General features: G+C 50.0%; 1 protein-coding gene across 4 annotated transcripts in view; it reads left to right on the forward strand.

Annotated features, from left to right (window-relative positions):
- Positions 1-27635, forward strand: part of LOC117364766 — a 39458-nt gene that overhangs the window by 6902 nt on the left and 4921 nt on the right. For all 4 annotated transcript variants that reach the window (XM_033954390.1, XM_033954374.1, XM_033954382.1 and 1 more), the window contains 2 exons: positions 923-1082; positions 26710-26876. In XM_033954390.1, coding sequence (XP_033810281.1) covers positions 932-1082; positions 26710-26876 — 318 coding nt within the window. In that variant the 5' untranslated portion in view covers positions 923-931. The remainder of the gene's footprint in view (positions 1-922; positions 1083-26709; positions 26877-27635) is intronic.

Raw genomic sequence — 27635 nt, forward strand, 5'->3', positions numbered from 1 at the left:
CCTTTGTTGGATTCGTTGGCAGCAGCATCGTCGTTGCCTCCCCCCTAGCCAAGCTCCCGCTGATCCGTCTCTCCCTCCCATGCGAACCCCGCCAACCCTTCCACCGCGAGATGACCAACAAACCTCCTTCAAGCAACGTCAGCAGCAACAGCACTCTTATTGTAGTAATTTGGTAAGGGGGGGAGAAAATGATTGTTCTAAGTATAAATTGTATGTTTAATAATGCGTTTTATGAAATATTTATGTTCAGATAATTGTATTGCATTGTCAAAGTTTAAAAATCAATAAAGATTTATATAAAAAAACCCCAAAAACCAGCAGATACAACATTTTCCAATATACTCAAATGCAAACAGCGAAATCAGAAAAAGAAGTGATGACAATCAGAGTCTGGGCTTGGGTTCTTATAACCCAGACTTAACTAGTCTTACAACCCCCCCCCCCCCCCCCGAGCCATTTAATTTACTATGCTCTCAGAGCCTTTCAGCATTTGGTAGTCAATCATGTCCTTCTAATCCGCACGGACAATCACATCTCACATATTTCTCAAAGTAATCTATATTCAAAGGGAACAGAATTTCTTGGAAGACAAACTGAACAGAATTCTTAAACCTCACAAATGGATACTCAACAGCTCTCCATCCCATTTTTTCTCAATGGGGGACTCCTCAAGTGGATCTGTTTACATCTCCCCACAACAACAAATTGTCCGCTTCTGCTCCACTTCTGCTCTTCCTATGTAGCTACTGTTAAAGTTTGGATTAAATATATTTTTGGAAAAACAGGTATTTAAGAAAGACAAAAATGAGTATCTCTTTGGCACCATAATTGTTTACACAATTTTTCCTTCTGAGCTGTCTATTGGAGGGTTTTGTTATGATAATGTCTCATCTATTCCTTTATTTGTACTCTGATTTTACAGGACAAGAAGATGCCAAAGAAGAAAGGAGTGCCTTCTTTGAAGTCTGTATGCCTGAGTAGCATTGCTCAGCACATGCAGGCTGTGTGGGTAAAGGACTACAGTGAGAACTACATCGATGAGCACAATTTTCTCTATATCATGGGACCGTTCAATGAACTAGGTGAGCCACACATTGAAGTTTTCGTCATCCAATCAATGGTCTGGAGCTTGTAGAGTTTTATGTTCACACAGGTGGAGACTTTCTGATGACAGCTTGAGGAGTAGTGGCTCGTGGCCAGTAGGGGGTGATGTTTATGGGACGGTAATGGAATGGATATCAGAACATGATAGTGCAGTAATTTTGTGGAGTTTTTCTACAAAAGTGCCTGTTTTTCGTATGATTCTGGGTAATTCTAGTTAGATACAAGCATATGTGTTAGTTAACCATGCCCAATAGAAGCGTACGACAAACTGGTGAATAAAAATCTAAATATAAATGTAGCTAAAGCCAGAAAAACACACTACAGATTAATATAAGGGGAAAAATGGTGTTCTTTTTATGTACTTTGCTGTTGGGCCAGATCATGAAGGAAACCAGAGGATACATGGAATCCATCTTGGTTCTCTGTCTTTTTTATATCTTCTCAGTCTTTGGAATCCATTTTGTTTTCCAAGTCTTTGTTCCCAGCATCGTGGTGTTAATTAATACCAGCTGTGCTTTAGACTGATTAGGAAGATAACGTGTCCCAAACTAAGATATAACAGGAATTAAATATAGTTATGAATGAAAATTATGAATGAATGAATCAAGTTATGAACGAATGGGGACCCCTGGTGTGATTGTATGACTGTGTATTGAACAAAAGAATGGGTTTTGGAAAAGCATGTTGTGTATCTTTGCAATCTAAAGAATTCCTAAAACATTTGGAAATGAGTAACAGTTTCTAGTGAAGAGAGGGGGAGACCAGCCCCTCCTCCTCCTTTTCTAGGAAGGCTTCTGTGTAATAGCTATGTAATTTGAACCTGTCAGTTTAGGGAGAGTCCTCTTTTCCTCTAAGGCTGACTAATTTTCAGCATGGTTCATAGGGCTGAGAACATTTCAGCATCTTTTTAACAAATAATTTCTATTAATATACTTTTGTGAAAATTATGATTTATATTCAGAAACGACTATAAACAAACAAATGTACTTTTCTGAAACTTTTGTCTTTGTCTAATTTGAAACACCTCTTTTGTTAATTGTTATTGGTTGAGAGACTGATGATGTCACAATGAGCCAAAAGTATATAATAGAGGGTCATGAGATCCTGAAGTGAGCTCGTTATTAGAAAGCCAGCATTTTGGCAACTATAACGATCTCCCACTAATGTAATGGCTAATGCATTTATGCTGTATTCTTTTGGTGTGCCATGATTGGAGAAAAAAACCAATAAAACTTACTGGTAACTTTACATTAGTGAAATTTTACATTTTTTTATTATTTTCAAACCTTGAGCTTTCAAGAGGCGTCATGTCCCTTGCTCAAGCTGCACAGACAGATAAAAGGAAGGCAATGAGACTATGGAGTACAGAAGAAACTATCACAAGCTGAAACTGAGGACATGTACACATGGAGAAAAGAGAGGGGGAGGTAACATCATATACACATGGAAGAAAGGGAGAGAGACAGCCATTGGTTACAGAAAAGAGAGGAAAAAAATGTAGTTCATGAGACATGAGGATAGCCAGAGGGAAAGAGAGGGGACAAATGCAAGAACAAGACAAGAAAGAAAAAATGCACTTGAAAGAAATAGAGAGGAAAATAACAGAGGAGTGTACCTGACTGAAGAAAGGAGATCAAAAAATGAGGAATGAGAGACCATATTACTGTATGGTAATAAGACCCTATTTTAAATACTGTTCATTTCTACAGGCTATATAAGGGCAATTCTGTAAAGGGATTTGAAATTTAGGTACCATTTATGCGCCTCTCTCTTCTCCCCATTTCCATCCAGTGTCCGCCTCTTTTCTATTCTCCCTATTTCCATCCAGCGTCTGCCCCTTTCTTTACTCCCCATTTCCATCCAGCGTCTGCTCCTCTCTCTTCTCCTCACTTCCATCCAGCGTCTGCCCCTCTCTCTCCTTCGCACTTCCATCCAGCGTCTGCCCCTCTCTCTCCTTCGCACTTCCATCCAGCGTCTGCCCCTCTCTCTCCTTCGCACTTCCATCCAGCATCTGTCCCTCTCTCTTCTCCTCACTTCCATCCAGATTTTGCCCCTCTCTCTTCTCTCCACTTCCATCAGCGGCTGCTCCTCTCTCTTCTCCCCACTTCCATTCAGTGGCTGCCCCTCTATCCCCACTTCCATCCAACGTCTACCCCCACTTTCTTTCTCCCACTCCACTTCTACCAGCATCTGTCCCTCTCTCTTCTCCTCACTTCCATCCAGCATCTGTCCCTCTCTCTTCTCACTTCCATCCAGCATCTGCCCCTCTCTCTTCTCCTCACTTCCATCCAGCATCTGCCCCTCTCTCTTCTCCTCACTTCCATCCAGCATCTGCCCCTCTCTCTTCTCCTCACTTCCATCCAGCATCTGTCCTTCTCTCTTCTCCTCACTTCCATCCAGCATCTGCCCCTCTCTCTTCTCCTCACTTCCATCCAGCATCTGCCCCTCTCTCTTCTCCTCACTTCCATCCAGCATCTGTCCTTCTCTCTTCTCCTCACTTCCATCCAGCATCTGTCCTTCTCTCTTCTCCTCACTTCCATCCAGCATCTGCCCCTCTCTCTTCTCCTCACTTCCATCCAGCGTCTGCCCCTCTCTCTTCTCCTCACTTCTATCCAGATTTTGCCCCTCTCTCTTCTCTCCACTTCCATCAGCGGCTGCTCCTCTCTCTTCTCCCCACTTCCATTCAGTGGCTGCCCCTCTCTCCCCACTTCCATCCAACGTCTACCCCCACTTTCTTTCTCCCACTCCACTTCTACCAGCATCTGCCCACCTCTCTGCCCCCACCCCACTTCCACTAGTGTCTGCTTCCTTGCATCCCCACCACCGCTGCTGCTTTCCTGAATCAGGAGCAGCAGCAGCAGCAAACTGAAACAAAGCGCTTGCAGAACCTTCATGTACATGCCCGTGGCTGCCAGCCTGCCCCCCACTGATGTCACTTCTTGTTCCAGGGCAGAGCCGGCAGCCTCAGGCATGTACAAGAAGGTCCCACAATCACTTTGCCACTACTGCTTCTGATTCAGAAAAGCAGCAGAGGGTGGGAGAGTGGCATGGGAGGAAGAAGGTGATGGTCTTGACCCCACAGGATGCACAGCTTAGAGAGAACATTGGTTTAGTGGGGGGGGGGGTGCCTGGCTCTGATTTAAAGGAGTGTCATGACACCCTTGGCTCTCCCCCCCATTCCAACGCCTATGGCCATATTAGTCCATTTCTAAATGTAATAAACAGAAATAAAACAAAGAAAAGAAGATGAAACCTTTTTTATTGTACTAACATAAAACATTTTTGATGAGGTTTCTGATCTGAGGAAGAAAACTAATAAAAAAATGTATTACATTAGTCCAATATAAAAGGTATTATTTTATTTTCTTTCTGGTTTTATTTATTTTCTGTACTGAGAAAGGTTTACCAGCAGGGGGCATAGTAACCAAATCTATGACAGATTCTATGGGTACTTAGGATACAGAACGCAGTAACAAGAGAAGGCAAGGGAATGGTAGATAAAAGGTCGCTGGACTAGTGATGGCAACCTGGAGAAGTAGAGGCTCAAGAAAGGAAGAAGACAAAGCTACCTCACCCAGCAGGAAGTGAAAGCAAAACCATGGTACATTCTCAGGTACATTCATGGTTACTGTTCACAGCTGGACAGGAGAAACAATAATCTGCACAAATTTAGGTTTGTATAGAAACATAGAAATAGACGGCAGATAAGGGTCCCACCCCTCCTTCCTTCAGTGGCATGCCCCCCTCCACCGAGGAGCCTTCAAGTCCACGTGCTTGGGAAGGCCCGGGTGGCTCCACCCACTTTGACACATTTGCGTACCAACAGGGCCTCACAAGCGATAAGACTCGAAGGCTCTGCGTCAGTTAAACTAGCGCTAGTGCCGGGTCTTGCATAGACACTGGACTCCCTGACAGGCAGCAGGCAGGGCAGGATTAAAGGGTAGGTCCAGTAGGCACGTGCCTAGGGCCCAAAATGGTCAGGGGGTTCGCCAGGTGCTAATAATATATATAATAATAGTTTACAGCTAGCCTGGTAGGTGGGGATGAAGGTAAAGTTGAATGCTGATCCAGGCTTTATCCTTCCCATCAATTAAGAAAGAATTTAAAACAAGAGGAGATAACAGCTTTTTAACCCTATTTTCTCTTCTATTTCCTGCAACCAACCTCTTTCATGCTGTCAGAGAGATGAGATGGAAGGCACCTCCATTGCATGTAAAAGGAGGGAAATTTTTCTTTTCCAAACCAAATGAAATACATTTCGATATATGTGTTCTATGAATAATTTTGTGGAAATAGCATCAGTCTGGAAGCAAAAATGTGTTTATCCCAGGACAAGCAGGCATGATATTCTCACATGTGGGTGACGTCATCTACGGAGCCCCGATGCGGAAGCATTTTCAAGCAAACTTGATTGAAGATTTAAGTTTGCTCTGCTGCTCCACGCATGCGTGCCTTCCTGCTCCACTAGGGGGCGCATATCCTCATGGTCTCCAGTTCAAAATTTTCCACTGAGCCTAGAAGTCGTGTTTTTTCAGGCTCTGCCCCAACTGCCTTCTAGCACCGCGATTTTCTTATTTTTTTCTCGATTAAGTCGCTGTGCGCAAATTTTTTCTTGTTCAACTTGTTCCTGCTTCGTTTTTGAACCGACCCGGAGGCTTCCGGGTCCCCGTGGCCGCGTGGCTACTCGAGCCGCGGCCACTTTCGATTCTATGTCCCGGCCTTTGACCGGCTTTAAAAAGTGCACCCGGTGCGAGCGGCTTCTTTCCATCACAGACCCGCATCGCCGGTGCATCCTCTGCCTGGGGGCCGCTCATCCAACCGACTCCTGCCCCCAGTGTGCTACTTTCCAGAACCGGGCCCTCCGCCGAAGAAAAGCCCGCATGGCGGTTCTCTTCGCCGCCGACCAACCCTTTACCTTGGCCTCGAGGTCGGCCCCGGCCTTGACCTCGGCCCCGAATACCTCGGCATCGCCTCGAGACTCGAATCTGAAGTCCTCGGGACAACAGAAAGCCTCGGCTCCAGGTAAGTCCCCTCTTCCCTCTTCAGGTTCCGCAACAGCGAAGAAGCCAGCCTCGGGGACACTGGCGACGCATGGCGGAAGTCCCATGCTCACAGCCCCGGCGAAGCCCTCCAAGCCTTCGGGCCGTGCCTCCACCACACGGGAATACTCTGATACGAGGTCGCCCCCGGTGGAGCGCACCGAGGCAGTGGACATGCCCTCGATGCTGTCCGTGCCCATTTTCCAGGACCTACTCCGAGCGATGATTTCATCGGAGCTGTCCACTGCAATGGCCCATCTACAACCGGCCTCGACCTCGACCCCGCATGTGCCAGACCAGCCTGAGCCTCGCGTTGAGCCACCTCGAGGAAAAGCGCGCAAGCTTCGCCGCATCCCATCCTCGGACTCCTCGCTGAGACACCCAAGGCGCTCTCCCTCCACAGACCGCCGCGGGGCAAAACGTCGTGCTAAAACGACAGAAACCTCGAACCGCCGTACCTTCAAGAAGGCCCGAGGTTCCCCCACTCTACGAGGCCGTTCACCTACACCTCGTACGGGACCGCTGAGGGTGACGGAGCTATCACTCTCCAACCTGCGCATCCTCCGAACTCCCCCTCGGACCGGGGCCCCGATCCGAGGTTTCAGACTTTCACTGAGGGAGTCCGGGTCGAGGTCACCAATTCGTCATCGATCGGTACCCCGAACCCCGGCATCGTCTCCGAGGGGCTCCTCGAGACAGCGGAGATCCACGACCCCGGAACACTTTCATAGTGCTTCCCCGGTCTCAGAGCGTGGATCAGAGCAGGAGCCTCGATACTCGAGGGAAGCCTCCCCATCCTTCTCCACCCGACAGAGGTCTCGTTCACCGACCCCGCAAGGGGCCTCGGGAACATCCCGCCCATCCTTCTCTCGCTTTGTCCAGGACATGGGCCACGCTTTGGACTTAGACCTCCAGTCCGACTCCAGATACTCTAAAGAGTACCTAGCGGAGCTGGATATGCCATCACTGCCCAGAGAGTCCCTTCGAGCGGAGCTGGATATGCCATTACTGCCCAGAGAGTCCCTTCGCTTACCGCCTAACCCGGTACTCCAACAGGCTTTCTTCAGAAACCTCGAGACCCCCTATATGGTCACAGCAGTACCCTATAAAATGGAGGCTAAGTACCGTACAGTACCCTTCCCGGGATTTGAACAACCGCAGCTCTCCCACCAGTCGCTGTTGGTAGAATCCTCCTTGAAGAAGGCTCACCCCTCCAGGGTCTCAGCGGCGGTCCCCCCAGGCCGAGAAGGCCGAACCCTAGACAAGTTCGGCAGGAGACTATATCAAAATGCGATGATGGCCTCTAGGGTGCAAAGCTACACTTTCACCTTCACATCCTATCTCAAACATCTCATTGGACTACTGAGAGCCTTTGAGACTGACTTACCGGCCTCCCGCCAAGGAGCGTTCAGCCTGCTTGCAGAGTCCCTCTCCAACCTACGCCTCCATCTATTCCACGCGGCCTACGATGGCTTCGAACTCTCCTCCAGAGAGGCAGCCTTTGCTATCGCCATGCGCCAACTAGCTTGGTTGCGCCTGGTCGACATGGACCCCAACTTACAGGACCGGTTGGCTAACCTCCCCTGCGTGGGTAAAGAACTGTTCGATGACACTATCGAGGCGGCTACAAAACGCCTCTCCGAACACGAACGCTCGTTTGCCTCCCTCGTGCGGCAAAAGCCTAAACCGTCCACGACCAGGCCGTTCAGGGCCCCTCCGCGCCGCTACCCACAAAAATCAATTCCTGCCTTCTCGCGGCCTCCGCCCAGGCGCCCGCAAGCCCACCATCGGACCCCGCCCAAGTCCCAACCGCCAGCGACTACCAAATCGTCCCCATCCTTTTGACGGGATACGCGGAAGGGGGCGGGCCCCCTCCGCTATAGTCCCAGGCCTCCTTCCCATCGGGGGTCGCCTCAAGGTCTTTTACCCTCGCTGGGAACAAGTCACGTCGGACGCATGGGTCCTTGGCATGATCTCATCAGGATACTCTCTCAACTTTCGGGCCATTCCTCCAGACAACCCCCCAAGGAATTGCCCTCCCAACCGGACGCAGCTACCCCTACTCCTCTCCGAAGCTCGAGATCTGCTTCACCTGAGAGCAGTGGAGGAGGTTCCCCCGGCCAACGGGGGAAGGGCTTCTACTCCCGTTACTTCCTGGTACCGAAAAAAACGGGAGACCTTCGCCCAATACTAGACTTGAGACGCCTCAACAAATTTCTGGTACGGGAAAAATTTTGGATGCTTTCCCTGCCAACACTCTACCCCCTGATCGACGAGGGCGACTGGCTCTGCTCCCTCGATCTGAAGGAGGCGTACACACATGTTCCAGTGCACCCCGCTCACCGCAAGTTCTTGTGTTTCCAGGTGGGAGACCTGCACCTGCAATACCGAGTCCTCCCCTTCAGCCTAGCATCGTCACCTCGGGTCTTCACCAAGTGCCTCGTGGTGGTCGCAGATACCTTACGCTCCCAGGGTCTTCAGGTTTTCCCCTACCTGGACGACTGGCTGATCAAAGACCCATCCAGGGAAGGGGTTATCTCAGCAACCCAACAGACTATTATCTACCTACAGAATCTGGGGTTCGAGATAAACTTCCCAAAATCCCAACTACGCCCCTCGCAGTCCATACAATTCATCGGGGCCACGCTGGACACGGTTCGCCTCCGTTCCTTCCTCCCCCCTCCGCGTCTAGAGGCGTTAGTAAGACTGAGCCGAAGGATCTCACTGATGACCTCGGTATCAGCTCGACAGATGATGACTCTCCTGGGCCACATGGCCTCCACCGTCCATGTCACACCCTTCGCCTGTCTCCATCTGAGAATCCCTCAATGGACCCTGGCCTCTCAATGGCGTCAAGACGGGACCCGATCGATCGTCCCGTGACAGTGACTCCTTCCTTGCAACAATCGCTCCGCTGGTGGGCCGACTTTTCAAATCTTTCCAAAGGTTTGCTCTTCCTCGCCCCTCCTCACAGCAAGGTACTCACCACAGACTCGTCGGAGTACGCTTGGGGAACCCACCTGGACGGCCTCCGCACTCAGGGGATGTGGTCAGCAGAAGACCACCACTGTCACATCAACGTGCTAGAGCTCCGGGCCATCTATCTCGCAGCTGTAGCTTTTCAACATCTGCTTCACGACCGGGTGGTTCTCATCCGAACCGACAACCAGGTAGCAATGTACTACGTAAACAAACAAGGGGGGACAGGGTCTTGGTCCCTCTGTCGGGAAGCCATGCGCCTCTGGAAATGGGCAATCTCCAACAACATCTTCCTTCAAGCGGTGTACATACAAGGAGAACAAAACTGTCTGGCGGACAGACTCAGCCGCCTCCTCCAGCCACACGAGTGGTCACTGCACTCTCAGACCCTACGACAGGTGTTCGAAAAGTGGGGGACGCCGCAAATAGATCTGTTCGCATCCCCCGACAATCACAAACTGCCCCTCTTCTGCTCCCGGATACACTCCCTGGACCGGCTCGAGGCCGACGCCTTCCTCCTCGACTGGGAAGGAAGGTTTCTGTACGCGTTTCCGCCGTTCCCTCTGATCCTGCGGACGCTGGTCCACCTGAAAACGGTGAAAGCCACTCTGATCCTGATTGCTCCTCGCTGGCCACGCCAGCCTTGGTTTTCCCTTCTACTTCAACTCAGTGTCAGAGATCCACTGCCTCTGCCTCGGTTTCCCTCTCTACTATCACAGAGTCAGGGTTCGCTGTTACATCCCAATCTTCAATCTCTTCATCTGAATGCTTGGTTTCTTTCCCCCTGACTTCTCTCCCCGTGTCTCAATCAGTCAAGGAGATATTGGAGGCCTCTAGAAAGACCTCGACGAGAACCTGCTATTCTCAAAAGTGGACCAGATGCTCAGCCTGGTGCTCCTCTCACAGCCAGGACCCGGTGTCGGTCCCCGTCCCTCTGTTCCTTGACTATTTACTTCAATTATCTCACTCCGGCCTAAAGACCAACTCCATTCGAGTACATCTCAGTGCGATTGCGGCCTTACATCAGCCCCTGGAAGGAAAAGCCCTCTCGCTCCATCCCTTAGTCTCTCGCTTCATGAAGGGTCTTCTGAATGTCCACCCTCCTCTCAAACCCCCTCCGGTGGTTTGGGACCTTAACGTGGTTCTGGCTTAACTAATGAAACCTCCATTTGAGCCCCTAGACAAATGCCATCCTAAATTCCTCACGTGGAAGGTGATTTTCCTGCTTGCACTCACTTCCGCCCGGCGAGTTAGTGAGCTACAGGCTCTGGTAGCGGACCCACCCTTCACTGTTTTCCACCATGACAAGGTGGTACTCCGCACACATCCAAAGTTCTTGCCTAAAGTAGTGTCTGATTTTCACCTCAATCAGTCCATCGTCTTGCCCGTGTTTTTTCCCAAGCCCCACTCTCACCCCGGAGAGGTGGCGCTTCACACTCTTGACTGTAAGAGAGCGTTGGCCTTTTACCTCCAACGCACTCAACCACATCGGAAAGTCCCACAATTGTTTTTGTCCTTCGACCCAAACTGGTTAGGCCACCCAGTTTCCAAGCGCACCTTGTCCAACTGGTTGGCCAATTGCATCACCTTTTGCTACGCTCAGGCTGGTCTCGCGCTGCATGGTCGAGTAACAGGACACAAGGTCCGAGCGATGGCAGCCTCCGTAGCGTTCCTCAGGTCCACACCTATTGAGGAAATCTGCAAGGTTGCCACGTGGTCTTCGGTTCATACTTTCACCTCCCACTACTGTCTGGACTCACTGTCCAGAAGCGATGGCCGGTTCGGCCAATCGGTATTGCGAAATCTATTTGCTTAAATTGCCAACTTCCCTCCATCTCTTTTCAGTTAGCTTGGAGGTCACCCACATGTGAGAAAATCATGCCTGCTTGTCCTGGGATAAAGCACAGTTACTTACCGTAACAGGTGTTATCCAGGGACAGCAGGCATATATTTCACAACCCGCCCACCTCCCCGAGGTTGGCTTCTTTGCTAGTTAAGTGAACTGGAGACCACGAGGGGATGCGCCCCCTAGTGGAGCAGGAAGGCACGCATGCGTGGAGCAGCAGAGCAAACTTAAATCTTCAATCAAGTTTGCTTGAAAATGCTTCCGCATCGGGGCTCCGTAGATGACGTCACCCACATGTGAGAATATATGCCTGCTGTCCCTGGATAACACCTGTTATGGTAAGTAACTGTGCTTTCACGTACAACAGATATTTGCAATATTTTTTTCCTTTTTTGTTTAGGTGCATCACAAGTGCAAGTACGTACAGCTCACATTTAGGAGACATCCTTAGAAGAGTATAAGGAGGGCAACTACAGAGGGAGGGCAATTTTCAGGCCACCTGCTTACGGTAGCTTGCAGACCTGTGGGCACATGGTATATGTGGGTCTGGAAATGAATTACGAACATAAGAATAGCTTTATTGGGTCAGACCCATGGTCCATAAAGCTCAGTAGCCCGTTCTCACGGTGGCCAATCCAGGTCATTAATACCTGGCCAAAACCCAAGGAGTAGCAATATTCCATGCTACCGATACAGGGCAAACAGTGGCTTCCCCCATGTTTTTCTCAACAACAGACTATGGACTTTTCCTCCAAGAACTTGTCCAAACCTTTCTTAAAACCAGCTACGCTATCCGCTCTTACCACATCCTCTGGCAACATGTTCCAGAGCTTAAATATTCTCCGAGTGGGAAAAAATTTCCTCCTATTGGTTTTAAAAGTAACTTCGAGTGTCCCCTAGTCTTTGTAATTTTTGACAGAGTGAAAAATCAATCCACTTGTACCTGTTCTACTCTACTCAGGATTTTGTAGACTTCAATCAAAGGAAGCTCCTAATGGGGTTTCCCTTTCAGAAAGAAAAGGAGATGAGATTTGATATACCACCTCTACAGGTACTTATTTTGTACCTTGGCAATGAAGGGTTAAGTGACTTGCCTAGAGTCACAAAGAGCTGCAAAAGTGATGGTTGGGGAATCCTATCATAGGAGCCAGCTCTGTGGATGTTTGAGCACTCCCAATACTGAGCAAACTTCTTGACTATCCAGACAGGTAATTTTTATTGGGTTTAGAACTCCTAATCATTTTGAAAAATTGGTTCCTATGGATCGTATATTGTGCAGATGGAAACTATTCAGGATAAAGTGCATGCTGAGATTCATAACATTCTTCTGCTGATTCTCCCTGGACCTGCTCTAGCTGTGCCTTTTTTCCCCTCTGAGGAGGGGGCAATTTTTTCCCCATGGATAAACAGTTTTTTGGGGTTTGTTTTTTTTTAAATCATTTTTATTAAATTTTCGGGTATATAAATACAAGCAATACAACAACAAACCAACAACAACTAACAAGAGAAATAGCAGGAACAGTCAGGTCTTTCGCATCATTCCTTCATGAAGACCCACAGAAACCAACCCCCCACCACCACCAGAATCCCCCCAAGCCCTCCCCCCGCACTCCAGTGTCAAAAGTTCAATAAAGAACTTTGAGTTCTAGGGGACAATCCCTCCCAAACGGGAGCCCATATTCTCCTGAATTTCCTCCATGGCCCAGGACCTCCCCTCTGAACATCCAGATATTCAAATTTCAATAAAGTAAACAATTCATTTCTCCACGTAGTAAGGTAGGCACTTCAGCTTGGCGCCACAACAGAAGGTTACACTTCTGGGCCAACAAGGAGGCCTTTTGCAATAACATGTTGCCCCCTCTAGACAAACCCAAATGAACCCCCTGAGAAAAGAGCAGAACGTCTGCCCTCAAGGGAATCTGCTTGCACAGAGCAGACTGCAGGTACAGTGCTACAAAAGACCAAACTGTTTGAATACGGTCACAAGACCAAAACATGTGAAGCAAGCCTGCAGAGGTGGACTTGCACCTAGGACACCGAGCATGAGAGGCATATCCAGAAACATAGGCCCGGAATGGGGAGACATACAGCCGCAAAAGAAACTTGAAGTGCTGCTCCTGCAGTTCCACAGAACGAGTCATCCGAAGAAGATGCTTCATAAGAAGACGAACTCCGGGGCCCATGATATGTTCAGATGGGGAGAGATCCTGATTCCACATAGCTGTCACCACCTCAGGATCCCAAGGTGCCGCCAGCCCAAACTGACTTGATGGAAAGATAAGTAAATCCGAGTCAGATGGGACAAAGTCAAAGGCGAAGAGACTAGCAGAGACAGCAGGAAAGATTGAGTAACAACGACTTTCACTGCCTATTTTCAACAAACCCTGCCCGGGATCTAAAAGTTAAGTCCCTGTTTTAAGAACTATAAGTGTTTTTGATTAACAACAGGGCAGGAGGAGAGCATGAGCCAGTGAGGTTAATTCCCTTTCTAGTGTGATTGTAAAACACATACAATACACGGGGATCTGAGGCTCAGCCCCTTTGATAGTAACTAAAAAGGATTTAAGTTCAGCAGCTATTCATAGTGGATTTACACTTCTGGATAACTTGGACTAGAGAGTTGCGCGGGGACAGAAATCCCACCCGTCCCCGCCAAAGTTCCACCCGTCCCCACCCGTCCCCGTGAGGAATCCCACCCGTTCCCGTGAGGAATCCCTCCGTCCCCACCCGTCCCCGCGAGGAATCCCCTCCGTCCCTGCCCGTCCCCGTGAGGAGTCCCCTCCATCCCCGCCCATCCCTATAAACTTCAGAAATAGTTATTTCATTTAATTATGCTACTGAATTAAAGGCTCTGGTAGAAACCCATTTACAAATAAGCAAAAAGACTTTATTAATTTGGAAATATTAATTGGGAAGAATACATACTTTGTAAACGGGTTTCTACCAGAGCCTCTTTTGTTTATAAATTTTTATCAACACAACTAATATACTACTTTATCCTGAAGCAAAAAAAAAAAAAAGAAATAGAATTCTTTTCCTACCTTTGTTGCCTGGTTTCTGCTTTCCTCATGTTCTCATTCAGTTCCTTCCATCCACTGTCTCTCTTCCTTCTGCGTCTTCCATTTGCTCTGTTACTGTGCCTCTCCCTTTCTCCCCCCTTCCAAATTGGTCTGGCACCCATCTTCTTCCCTCCGCTCCCCCCAGAGTCTGGCATCTCTGTCTTCTTCCCTGCCAGCGTCTTCTCCCCACTCTCTCTTCCCCATTTCCTTTCAGCGTCCTTCTCCCCCCCATCTTCCCCATGTCCTGTCAGCATCCTTCTTCCCCCTCTGTCTTCCCCATGTCCTTTCAGCGTCCTTCTCCCTCTCTGTCTTCCCCCATGGCCTTTCAGCGTCCTTCTCCACCCACCCACCCCCGTCTTCCCCATGGCCTTTCAGCATCCTTCTCCCCCCTCCTTCTCTCCCCGCCCCGGGTGCAGCACAGCCGGCCAGGTCCCCTTACTTTTGTGGCGCTTCCCCGACCGACAACAGCCCCGGTATGACAAACCTCCCTGCCCTTAACCGCGAATCTAAATTTCCTTCTTACAGCTGCTGTAAGAAGATAATTTAGATTCGCGGTTAAGGGCAGGGAGGTTTGTCGGACCGGGGCTGTTGTCGGTCGGTCGGGGAAGCGCCACAAAAGTAAGGGGACCTGGCCGGCTGTGCTGCACCGGGGCAGACCGCCCCCCTCCATTGGTAGCCACTCGAGCCGCGAGGCTATTCTACTCTCCTTCTCCTTACCTGCCCTGCCTGCAGCACAGAGCCGAACGGAAGTCTTCCCGACGTCAGCGCTGACATCGGAGGGAGGGAGGGCTGGCTTTGTTTAAGCCCTCCCTCCCCTCCGACGTCAGCGCTGACGACGGGAAGACTTCCGTTCGGCTCTGTGCTGCAAGCAGAGCAGGTAGGGAGAAAAGACGCACGACTTAGTACATCCAGCCCCGCAGGAACCCCGCAACCCTCGGAGGCGTCCCCACGGGATCCCCGCGACCCTAGGGGGCGTCCCCACGGATTTCCCACAACCCTAGGGGGCGTCCCCACGGGATCCCCATGACCCGAAGGGGGAACCCGCGGGATTCCCGTCGTCCCCATTCCCATGCAGCTCTCTATTACTGAGGTGACTGAGCTTGCGGAGATGGGGCGGAAACAGGGTTTTAAAATTTTAGTCCTAGTAGTTTGCCGGTCCACAAAATAATTATTTTATTTCTGCCAGTCCACGGGTGTAAAAAGGTTGAAAACCATTGATGTAGAGTATGCCGGCTTTCTTTTTCGCCAAGCCGCACTCGCATTGATCAATCTTCTCCTTTCTTGCAACTTCCTGTTTCCGGTTGGTCAGAGGAGAATATTGAACAAATGAGCACCCGCACATGCGGCTGGGCGAAAAAGAAAGCCGGCATACTCTACATCTAAGGTGAGATGGAGGGAGGGAGATGGCGGAACACTGCAGTTGGTTGGGTGTCTGCTGTTTTTGCCTGCCTGCGCTCACGTTCCAGATTCTCCTGCATTTTTAGTGTGCACAATTGACCTGATTCGAAATATAGGTGAACATGGGGGACACGTCATTGAAAGGGAGGACAAGTTAATTGATTTATTTTATGTTCGGTTTTTACTACAGGGCAGAGGCACTGAAACAGATTCTCAGTGCAGTAGTAGTAGTGGCAGAACTCTCTTCTGTCTTCATGGTGTTTCGCAGTACTGAGGCTTATATGGATGCTACGGGGACGGGGCGGTGAATGGGATGGCAGTGGCGGTGACGGGGCGATGAAAGGGATGGCGGTGACGGTGACGGGGCGGTGAAAGAAACGGCGGTGACGGGGCGGTGCAGAGGATGGTGGGCCGGGGACGGTGCAGTGACGGGGACAGATTTTTTCCCCGTGTCATTCTCTACTCCAAACCAGACACCCTGCCATGATCACCAACTAATTGCAACACCCATGGAAGAGACCGACCTGGTTGGATCAACAACAGCAAGATATCATCCGCAAAGGCCATACAACGTACCTCCTCCCGCCCCACAGACAACCCAAAAACTGATCTGTCCTCCTGAATCTGCCGCAATAAGGGCTCCAAAGATAAAATAAATAATAAAGGGGAAAGAGGACAACCCTGACAGGTGCCACGCTCCACTGGAAAATAACCAGAAACCATACCATTAACCAATACTGCCGAACTAGGAAGATGATACAAAAGACGAACCATGGTCAGAAAAGAACCTCCCAACCCATACCCCTCGAGCACCGCGAACAAGTACTCCCAATCCATGCAATCAAATGCTTTGCTGGCATCAAGACTAATCAGTAGACCAGGGAGGGAGTGGGTAGCACTATAACTCAGAGCCACCATGACCTTCTGAACATTCCAAACTGCCTATCTACCCCGAATGAACTCCACCTGGTCAGCATGAATCAAATCCAGCAGAAAGCCAGCCAAACGATTAGCCAGAATTTTAGCCAATAGTTTAAGCTCGAAATTAATCAAAGAAATGGGACGATAAGAATCCACAAAAGCTGGGTTCCTGTCAGGCTTGAGAATCAACACAATATGCGCCCAATTAACAAGAGCAGGTAAGGCCCCCGAAGATACCATCCCGGTGAAGTAAGCCTCCAAGGAACCAACTATGTGATCCTGTAAAATTTTATAAAATTCAGATGATAAACCATCGGGTCGCGGGGCCTTGGAAAGCGGAGAGTCCCAAATGACCTGCCAGATTTCCAAGGCAATAACAGGAACATGCAAGGCCTCAACCGCGGCCCCCGAAACCCGAGGCAACCGTAAGGAAGCCACTGCACCCAGAGGCAAAGTTCTCCTAGAAAAGATCTCTCAAAAATGGCGGGAAAAAATATCAGTAAGACGATCCCTATTGGTGACTAAGGAGGTATGTTGCAAAAGCCCTTTACAAAATTGGGGGCCCTGCCAAGGATGAACCATACGGGCCAATAATTTACCAGACCGATTCCCATGTCTATAGAATCTATGTTTGTAAAATTGGAAAGATTTTAAAGTGTGTTCATGAAGCTTAACCTGGAGCACCACCCGAGCAACCTGAAGGGACTCTCTGTCCGCCGGATTCCTAGAAGCAATCCACCGATGTTTACAGGTGTCAACTGCCCGATGCAAATACAATAGTTCACGGGAACGTTCCTTCCGCAGTCTAGCCACATATGCTGTAGTCTCCCTGCGAAGGACTGCCTTGGCAGCCTCCCACAACAGTACCGAATCCGATGTGGATACAGCATTATCCAGCAGGTATTAAACTAAACTAAATCTTAAGTTTATATACCGCATCATCTCCACGGATGTTGTGGAGCTCGGCACGGTTTACAAGAACTTAAAATATAGGAAGAGAAGGAAAAAAAAAGGTTTACATGAACTTATATATAGAAGAGAAGAGTAAGGGGGGGATAGAATTACATTTTAGTGAAAAGCCAGGTTTTCAGTTGCTTGCAGAATAATTGGAGGGAGCCCAGGCTCCGCAGCGGGGTAGTAAGGTCGTTCCAAAGACCTGTGATTCTGAAGAGAAGGGATTTTACCAGTTTGCTTGCATAGCGAATACCATGTAGAGAGTGGAAGGATAATTTATACCTTTGGGCGGGTCTGGTAGAGTCAGGACTCGAGTAGTTATAAGATAGTGGGATTAAGGAAGGAAGGATGCCGTGAATGATCTTAAAAGCCAGGCTGGAGCATTTGAAATGGATTCTGGAAATTACTGGGAGCCAGTGAAGTTTGGCTAGGAGTGGGGAGACATTGATCCCGTTTCTGAAGAATGTACTCTCTGTAACGCGTATCCCAATAAAGATATCTAGGGAACCAGGCGTAGACCCCAATTGGACACCCTGGAGTTCCACCCACTCTAAAGCATGATCGGAAACAGTGGGGGTGCCAATCTCTGCATGAAACATCCTAGGGAGAAAAAAAGAAGACACCAATATATAATCTATCTGAGACATAGTAGGATGAGCCCGAGCCACATGTGTAAAGTCCTTATCTACAGGATAGTAAAGTCACCAAACGTCCACCAAATCCAGTACCTGGCAAAACTGGATAAAGCCCCGCGTAGGACGATCATCAGTGGAAAAGGCCCCTCCAAGGCGATCCATATTCGGGTCAAGGACCACATTAAAGTTGCCAAACATCAGAATAGGGAGTTGCTGAAAGGTGGCACACAAACCCATGTAAAGTTTTTAATTATGGAGATCTCTTCCAAAACTCTCCCAAAATAAGAAGGCTAAATGATCCTTATGTTCTGACATCTCCTATGTTTCAGTTGTATTTTTTTACTTTGCTGTTGGAACAGTATTGATTTTAGTTGGATTTGATTTATTGATTTGATATACCGCTTAACACAGTATTTGTTCTAAAGTGGTTTATAATATATGAAACACCTGGTCAACAATTTATCATTGTTTCATTTAGGATGTGTATGTAGATTCTAGCACCAAAAACCTTGGAGCAGCTACAAACAGGGCACCTGAACTGCCACTAGCTTTATGGTTAATAGTAGAGTAGCCTGATTCAGGAAAAAAAAATTTGTTATCCCAGGACAAGCAGGCATGATATTCTCACATGTGGGTGATATCATCTACGGAGCCCCGAAGCGGAAGCATTTTCAAGCAAACTTGATTGAAGATTTAAGTTTGCTCTGCTGCTCCACGCATGCGTGCCTTCCTGCTCCACTAGGGGGTGCATCCCCTCGTGGTCTCCAGTTCAAAATTTTCCGCGAGCCTAGAAGTCGTGTTTTTTCAGGCTCTGCCCCAACTGCCTTCTAGCACTGCGATTTTTTCTTGTTTTTTCACGATTAAGTCGCTGTGCGCGAATTCTTTACTTTTTAACTTGATTCCTGCTTCGTTTGTGACGACCCGGAGGCTTCCGGGTCCCCGTAGCCGCGGCTACTTTCGATTTAATGTCCCGGCCCTTGACCGGCTTTAAAAAGTGCACCCGGTGTGAGCGGCTCCTTTCCCTCACAGATCCGCATCGCCGGTGCATTCTCTGCCTGGGGGCGGCCCATCCAACCGACTCCTGCCCCCAGTGCGCAACTTTCCAGAACCGGGCCCTCCGTCGGAGAAAAGCCCGCATGGCGGATCTCTTCACCTCGGACCAACCCTCCACCTCGGCCTCGAGGTCGGCCCCGGCCTCGGCCCCGGCCTTGACCTCGGCCCCGGATACCTCAGCATCGCCTTGAGACTCGACTCCGAAGTCTTCGGGACAACAGAAAGCCTCGGCCCCGGGTAAGTCCCCTCTTCCCTCTTCAGGTTCCGTAACATCGAAGAAGTCAGCCTCGGGGACAACGTCGACGCATGGCGCAAGCCCCATGCTCACAGCCCCGGATAAGCCCTCCAAGCCTTCGGGCCGTGCCTCCACCACACGGGAATACTCTGATACGAGGTCGCCCCCGGTGGAGTGCACCGAGGCAGTGGACATGCCTTCGATGCTGTCCGTGCCCGTCTTCCAGGACCTACTCCGAGCGATGATCACGTCGGAGCTGTCCGCTGCGATGGCCCAGTTTCAATCGGCCTCGACCTCGACCCCGAATGTGCCAGACCAGCCTGAGCCTCGCATCGAGCAACCCCGAGGAAAGGTGCACAATCCTCGCCGCATCCCATCCTCCTCGGACTCCTCGCCAAGGCGCCCGAGACGCTCTCCCCCCACAGACCGCCGAGGGGCAAAACGTCGGGCTAAAACGACAGAAACCTCGAACCGCCGTACCTCCAAGAAGGCCCGAGGTTCATCAACTCTACGAGGCCGTTCTCCCACACCTCGTTCGGGACCACTAAGGGTGGCTGAGTTATCACTCTCCAACCCGCGCATCCTCCGAACTCCCCCTCGGACGGGAACCCCGACCCAAGGTCGCAGGTATTCCCCGAGGGAGTCCGGATCGAGGTCACCGATTCGACATCGATCGGTACCCCGAACCCCGGCATCGTCTCCGAGGGGCTCCTCGAGACACCGAAGGTCCACAACCCCGGAACACTCTCACAGTGCTTCCCCGGCCTCGGAGCATGGATCGGAGCAGGAACCTCGATATTCGAGGGAAGCCTCCCCATCCTTCTCCACCCGACGAAGGTCTCGTTCACCGACCCCGCACGGGGCCCCGGGAACATCTCGCCCATCCTTCACTCGCTTTGTCCAGGACATGGGCCACGCCTTGGACTTAGACCTCCAGTCCGACTCCAGATACTCTAAGGAGTACCTGGCGGAGCTGGACATGCCATCACTGCCCAGAGAGTCCCTTCGCTTACCACCTAACCCGGTACACCAACAGGCCTTCTTCAGGAACCTGGAGACCCCCTACATGGTCACAGCCGTACCCTCCAAAATGGAGACCAAGTACCGCACAGTACCTTACCCGGGATTCGAACAACCACAGCTCTCCCACCAATCGCTGCTGGTAGAATCCTCCCTGAAAAAGGCTCACCCATCCCGGGTCTCAGCAGCGGTCCCCCCAGGCCGAGAAGGCCGAACCTTGGACAAATTCGGCAGGAGACTATATCAAAACGCAATGATGGCCTCTAGGGTGCAAAGCTACACTTTCACCTTCACATCCTACCTCAAACACCTCATTGAACTATTGAGAGCCTTTGAGACTGACCTACCGGCCTCCCGACAAGGAACGTTCGGCCTGCTTTTGGAGTCCCTCTCCAACCTGCGCCTTCATCTATTCCACGCGGCCTACGATGGCTTCGAACTCTCCTCCAGAGAGGCAGCCTTTGCTATCGCCATGCGCCGACTAGCTTGGCTGCGCCTGGTCGACATGGACCCCAACTTACAGGACCGGTTGGCAAACCTCCCCTGCGTGGTGAAAGAACTGTTCGATGACACTATCGAGGCGGCTACAAAACGCCTCTCCGAACACGAACGCTCGTTTGCCTCCCTTGTCCGGCAAAAGCCCAAACCGCCCACGTCCAGGCCGTATAGGGCCCCTCCGCGCCGCTACCCACAAAAGTCCACCTCTGTCTTCTCACGGCCCCCACCCAGGCGACCGCAAGCCCACCACCGGGCCATGCCGAAATCCCAACCGCCTGTGACCACCAAACCGTCCCCGTCCTTTTGACGGGACATGCGGAAGGGGGCGGGCCCCCTCCGCCACAACCACAGGCCTCCTTCCCATCGGGGGTCGACTCAAAGCCTTTTACCCTCGCTGGGAACAAGCCACGTCGGACGCATGGGTCCTTGGCGTGATCTCATCAGGGTACTCTCTCAACTTTCGGGCCATTCCTCCGGACAACCCCCCAAGGAATTGCCCTCCCAACCGGACTCAGCTACCCCTACTCCTCTCCGAAGCTCGAGACCTGCTTCGCCTGAGAGCAGTGGAGGAGGTTCCCCCCGACCAACGGGGGAAGGGCTTCTACTCCCGTTACTTCCTGGTACCGAAAAAAACGGGAGACCTTCGCCCAATACTAGACTCGAGATGCCTCAACAAATTCCTGGTACGGGAAAAATTTCGGATGCTCTCCCTACCGACACTCTACCCCCTGATCGACGAGGGCGACTGGCTCTGCTCCCTCGATCTCAAGGAGGCGTACACACATGTCCCAGTACACCCCGCTCACCGCAAGTTCTTGCGTTTTCAGGTAGGGGACTGGCACCTACAATACCGAGTCCTCCCCTTCGGCCTTGCATCATCACCTCGGGTCTTCACCAAGTGCCTCGTGGTGGTCGCAGCAACCTTACGCTCCCAGGGCCTCCAGGTATTCCCCTACCTGGACGACTGGCTAATCAAAGCCCCATCCAGGGAAGGGGTTATCTCAGCGACCCAACAGACTATTACCTACCTACAAAGTCTGGGGTTCGAAATAAACTTCCCAAAATCCCAACTACGCCCCTCACAGTCCCTACAGTTCATCGGGGCCACGCTGGACACGGTTCGCCTCTGTTCCTTCCTCCCCCCTCCGCGCCTAGAGGCGTTAGTAAGTCTGAGTCGAAGGATCTCCCTGCTGACCTCGGTATCAGCTCGACAGATGATGACTCTCCTGGGCCACATGGCCTCCACCGTCCATGTCACACCCTTCGCCCGCCTCCATCTGAGAATCCCTCAATGGACCCTGGCATCTCAATGGCGTCAAGACCGGGACCCGATTGACCGTCCCGTGACAGTGACTCCTTCATTGCAACGATCGCTCCGCTGGTGGGCCGACTCTTCAAATCTTTCCAAAGGTTTGCTCTTCCTCACCCCACCCCACAGCAAGGTACTCACCACGGACTCGTCGGAGTACGCTTGGGGAGCCCATCTAGACGGCCTACGCACCCAAGGGATGTGGTCAGCACAAGACCGTCGCTGCCACATCAACGTGCTAGAGCTTCGGGCCATCTATCTCGCAGCTGTAGCCTTCCAACATCTGCTCCAAGACCGAGTGGTTCTCATCCGAACCGACAACCAGGTAGCGATGTACTACGTAAACAAACAGGGGGGGACAGGGTCTTGGTCCCTTTGTCGGGAAGCCCTGCGCCTCTGGAAATGGGCAATCTCCAACAACACCTTCCTTCGAGCGGTGTACATACAAGGAGAACAAAACTGTCTGGCGGACAAACTCAGCCGCCTCCTCCAGCCACACGAGTGGTCACTACACTCTCAGACCCTACGATGGGTGTTCGAAAGGTGGGGGACGCCTCAAATAGATCTGTTCGCATCCCCTCACAACCACAAGCTGCCTCTCTTCTGCTCCCGGATACACACCCCAGACCGGCTCGAGGCCGACGCCTTCCTCCTCGACTGGGAGGGAAGGTTCCTGTACGCGTTCCCGCCGTTCCCTCTGATACTGCGGACGCTTGTCCACCTGAAAACAGTACAAGCCACCCTGATCCTGATCGCCCCTCGCTGGCCACGCCAGCCGTGGTTTTCCCTCCTACTTCAACTCAGTGTCAGAGATCCACTGCCTCTGCCTCTGTTTACCTCTCTACTATCACAGGGTCAGGGTTCACTGTTACATCCCAATCTTCAATCTCTTCATCTGAATGCTTGGTTTCTCTCCCCCTGACTGCTCTCCCCGTGTCTCAATCAGTCAAGGAGATATTGGAGGCCTCTAGAAAAACCTCGACGAGAACCTGCTACTCCCAAAAGTGGACCAGATTCTCAACCTGGTGCTCCGCCCACAGCCAGGACCCAGTGTCGGTCCCCGTCCCCCTGGTTCTTGACTATTTACTTCAATTATCTCATTCCGGCCTAAAGACCAACTCCATTCGAGTACACCTCAGTGCGATTGCGGCCTTTCATCAGCCCCTGGAAGGGAAAGCCCTCTCGCTCCATCCCTTAGTCTCTCGCTTCATGAAGGGCCTGCTGAACGTCCACCCTCCTCTCAAACCTCCCCCGGTGGTTTGGGACCTTAACGTGGTTCTGGCTCAACTAATGAAACCTCCATTCGAGCCCCTAGACAAATGCCATCCAAAATTCCTCACTTGGAAGGTAATTTTCCTACTCGCGCTCACGTCCGCCCGGCGGATTAGTGAGCTACAAGCTCTGGTAGCGGACCCACCCTTCACGGTATTCCACCATGATAAGGTGGTACTCCGCACCCATCCAAAGTTCTTACCTAAAGTAGTGTCTGATTTCCATCTCAATCAGTCCATCGTCTTACCTGTGTTTTTCCCCAAGCCCCAGTCTCACCCCGGAGAAGTGGCGCTCCACACTCTTGACTGCAAGAGAGCGTTGGCCTTTTACCTCCAACGCACTCAGTCACACCGGAAAGTCCCACAACTGTTTTTGTCCTTCGACCCAAACCGGTTAGGCCACTCAGTTTCCAAGCGCACCTTGTCCAACTGGTTGGCCGATTGCATCACCTTTTGGTACGCTCAGGCTGGTCTCGCGCTGCATGGTCGAGTAACAGGACACAAGGTCCGAGCGATGGCAGCCTCCGTAGCGTTCCTCAGGTCCACACCTATCGAGGAAATCTGCAAGGCTGCCACGTGGTCTTCGGTTCATACCTTCACCTCCCACTACTGCCTGGAATCACTGTCCAGAAACGATGGCCGGTTCGGCCAATCGGTACTGCGAAATCTATTTGCTTAAATTGCCAACTTCCCTCCATCCCTTTTCAGTTAGCTTGGAGGTCACCCACATGTGAGAATATCATGCCTGCTTGTCCTGGGATAAAGCACAGTTACTTACCGTAACAGGTGTTATCCAGGGACAGCAGGCATATATTCTCACAACCCGCCCACCTCCCCGAGGTTGGCTTCTTGGCTAGTTAAGTGAACTGGAGACCACGAGGGGGTGCACCCCCTAGTGGAGCAGGAAGGCACGCATGCGTGGAGCAGCAGAGCAAACTTAAATCTTCAATCAAGTTTGCTTGAAAATGCTTCCGCATCGGGGCTCCGTAGATGACGTCACCCACATGTGAGAATATATGCCTGCTGTCCCTGGATAACACCTGTTACGGTAAGTAACTGTGCTATTCGATTATGCCAATTGAATCAATTTTTTTTTTTTCAATTTGATAACGATTCAGTTTGCTTTCTTTGATAATAGCCTTAAAATTAGCTGGTAGGTTTATTTTGCAGCCTCTTCACCACATCCCCTTTTGCCTTCTGCAACACCACACCAGAGCTATCATCTGTAAACAAACAAACACTGTTAGGTCTTATAGCTCGTGCTCGCTGTGTAACATCAGCTCTGGCATGATACACATTTCAAATCTGACCTATTGTAATCCCAAAATAAAATGATTTTTTTCTACATTTTGTTGTCACGTCATTTTATTATTCAAATCATGTTGGTCCCAGGTTCTGATTTATGTTTCTCTTCTGTTAACTTGCTCGCCAGGGTCTCCTGCCTGTTTGACATTTTTTTCTTTCTCCATGCTCATTATCCATCTTCCATCTCTGTACCTTCCCTTTCCTTCTCTCTTCTTCTCTCTGTAGGTTCAGCACCCTCTCTCCCTTCACCTCCAGTTCAAGCCCCCAATCCAGGATCTCTCTCCCCTTTAGCACCCCCTCTACCCCATGTGGCCTGCACCCCTCTTTCTCCCCTTTTCTACAGCTCACCCCAGGATCTGGAATCGGTCCCCTTCCCTCACCCCATCTCCTGACATCTTTCTGCTCTCCCTCCCATTTCTCCCCTTCCATGCTCTGGCATCAGTGACTTAGTAAAGGGGGGGCAGACTGCCCCGGGTGCTGTCTTTGCAGTGGGCACCGGCACCTCCTCCTCTCTGCCCTCTCCCACATACCTCTTTAAATGTTCACTGGTGCGAGCAGCATATTCCACTTGATGCTTGCGCTGGCCTCGGCTCCCTTCTGACATCACTTCCAGGTTGCGGTACCAGGACATAATGTCAGAAGGGAGCCAAGGCCAGCGCAAGTAGCAGGTGGAAGATACTGCTCGCGCCAGTGAACATGTCAAGAGGTATATGGGTGGTGGCGAGTGCTGAAGTGGTGTAAAGGGGGGGGGGGCACATGGCAGGGATCTCTCTCATCGGTGGCAGCCTTTACAACTCACTGCTCTGCCAGCATCGGGCCTTCCTCTCTGCTGGTCCCACCTACTTCCTGTTTCCACAAAGGCAGGACCCAGCAGAGAGGAAGGCCCAATGCAAGGTGAAGATTGCTGCTGTCAAAAGGGGAAGAAGTTTGGATGCCAACCCCGAGATCACCCCTTTATGGTCTGGACCCAGGGTGGACTGTCGCCCCCCCCTAGTGTCTGACTAGGTGAATTCAATTTATTTTAAAAACAAATCGATTCAGCCAAACTGAATTTGGTGAATCGATTTGAATTGTGAATTGGACAGCACTAGTTTCTAGAGGGTGCTGAGATCATTTGTTTCTGATAAGCAAGTGGCAAAAGGGAGAAAAGCCTTGGTTATCATGATGAAATGCTTTTGCTTACTTCTTCCAATTCCCAGAATGCCAAAATGCCCAGTTCCAGGCTGATGATTTTGGGATAGCCCTGATTTTGAACTTACATCCCAAAGTATTGTGGGATTTGTAGTGCCTGCTCCTGCTCAATAAAATCTTTGCTGGAAGTACCATAATGTACCAGGGTAGGCTGTATCCAGGACTGTCCCAAAATCTGCAGCCTGAAACTGGGTAACATGGCTTCTCTACATTCTTGTCTGATCTTCCAATCCTTCAAACTGACTACTCGAGAACTACATATGTGCAATAAAGGAGTGGGTTATGTGGAATTGGGGCTTTAGATTCAACACACCATAAGAAAGAAGAGGCAAGATGTGAATCACAAGTAGTAAATATAAATTCTGGAATGAGAGCCAGCTTATAAGTCTATCTGTTTAATAACAATAGACCTTAGTAAACTGGCACAGTATGATTGCTTCAGACACAAGAGTCATGAGGAAAAGATGTCAACCGAAGCAAACTTTATTTTGTCAGCAGTGTAGATTCTACACTGACAGTGTCACTTGCGACATTATCATGTGCAGTGCTTCCAGGGGATTTTCTTCCTTCAAAACTGGCGAATGTGAATTGCAAACTAAGGAACCACACACATTTATTTTGGCGAGAGACTTTTGACAAAGGCAGAATTGCCGAAACACTGTCAGTGTCAAGTCTATGCTGCTGACAAAATAAAGTTTGCTTTGGATTGCCCACTGCTGTACGGTTGACATCTTTTCCTGACGACTCTTGTGTCTGGATTGTTCTCCCCGTCATCGAGGCCTCTGGATTTTCTCTACAGTATGATTGCTTACAAAGAGTGTACACTTGAGCTTCTAAGACTGAGGGATTAAGAATCTCACTGTAAGTTACCAGTCATTCCTCTTTCCTACAGCTGGGGTCCTCGTGCAAGAGTTACTCAGTCTTCTGGGAGAGAGCCGGCGCCTGACTCGAGCTATGCTTCACCTTTTGCTGGTGCCTCACTTGACTGAGTTGAGCCTGAGACCATGCCCAGGCCTGGTCAGCAACGCCATAACACAGCTCATTACAGTGAGGTGTAAGGTAAGCAAGGATCCAATTAAAGGGTCAGGGATTAAATATATTGTCTTTCTGTGGTACAACCAAAGCAGTTTATCTTCAGGTACTGCGCTGTAAATTCCCTATGTCCAGCTTACAATTGCTAGTCACTGCCTTGGGTGAATTGCTTTAAAAAGGTAATAAATAAATCCTAATCAATAAAAGGGTCATTTATAACATCACGTGAAGGTATAGAATGCATCCATTTTTAGCTTATTTTATAAAGACATAGGCACCTATGTTTCTTTTCAAAGCACTTGCTTGAATAAACTTGCAGAAATAGCTAGACTTAAATCACAGACATTTATGCTTGCTCAGGAGCAGGTATAAATATTAGCTTGTAAAGTACATGTATTTTAGAAAGTATGTGCAAAACTAAACCAAAATCTTGGTGTTAGTGGGTAATCAATATTCAATACGCAAATGTGCTCTACTAATTCAATTTCGAGAGCCCACTCTCAACGGAAGAAAAAGCCTCAGGTTTTCTTTAGTTCAAGTTCAATTTTATTTGATAAATCGCCTATAACACTTTCTAAGCGATATACAATTAAAATATCATATATGATAACAGACAGTATTAAAAACAAAACTTCTTAACAAATTTTTGAAAAACAAAAATTTATGACATACAATGTTAGAACTTAAGGGGTTACATCACTAACTAGGTACATTAGGGAAAAAGGGGAAAAGTTACAGAGAGAATGTGCCAATAGCGAGTTCAGTCCTGCAAGTAGAATGTGGTAA

Source organism: Geotrypetes seraphini, chromosome 1, assembly GCF_902459505.1.
Source record: "Geotrypetes seraphini chromosome 1, aGeoSer1.1, whole genome shotgun sequence".
Lineage (NCBI taxonomy): Eukaryota > Metazoa > Chordata > Amphibia > Gymnophiona > Dermophiidae > Geotrypetes > Geotrypetes seraphini.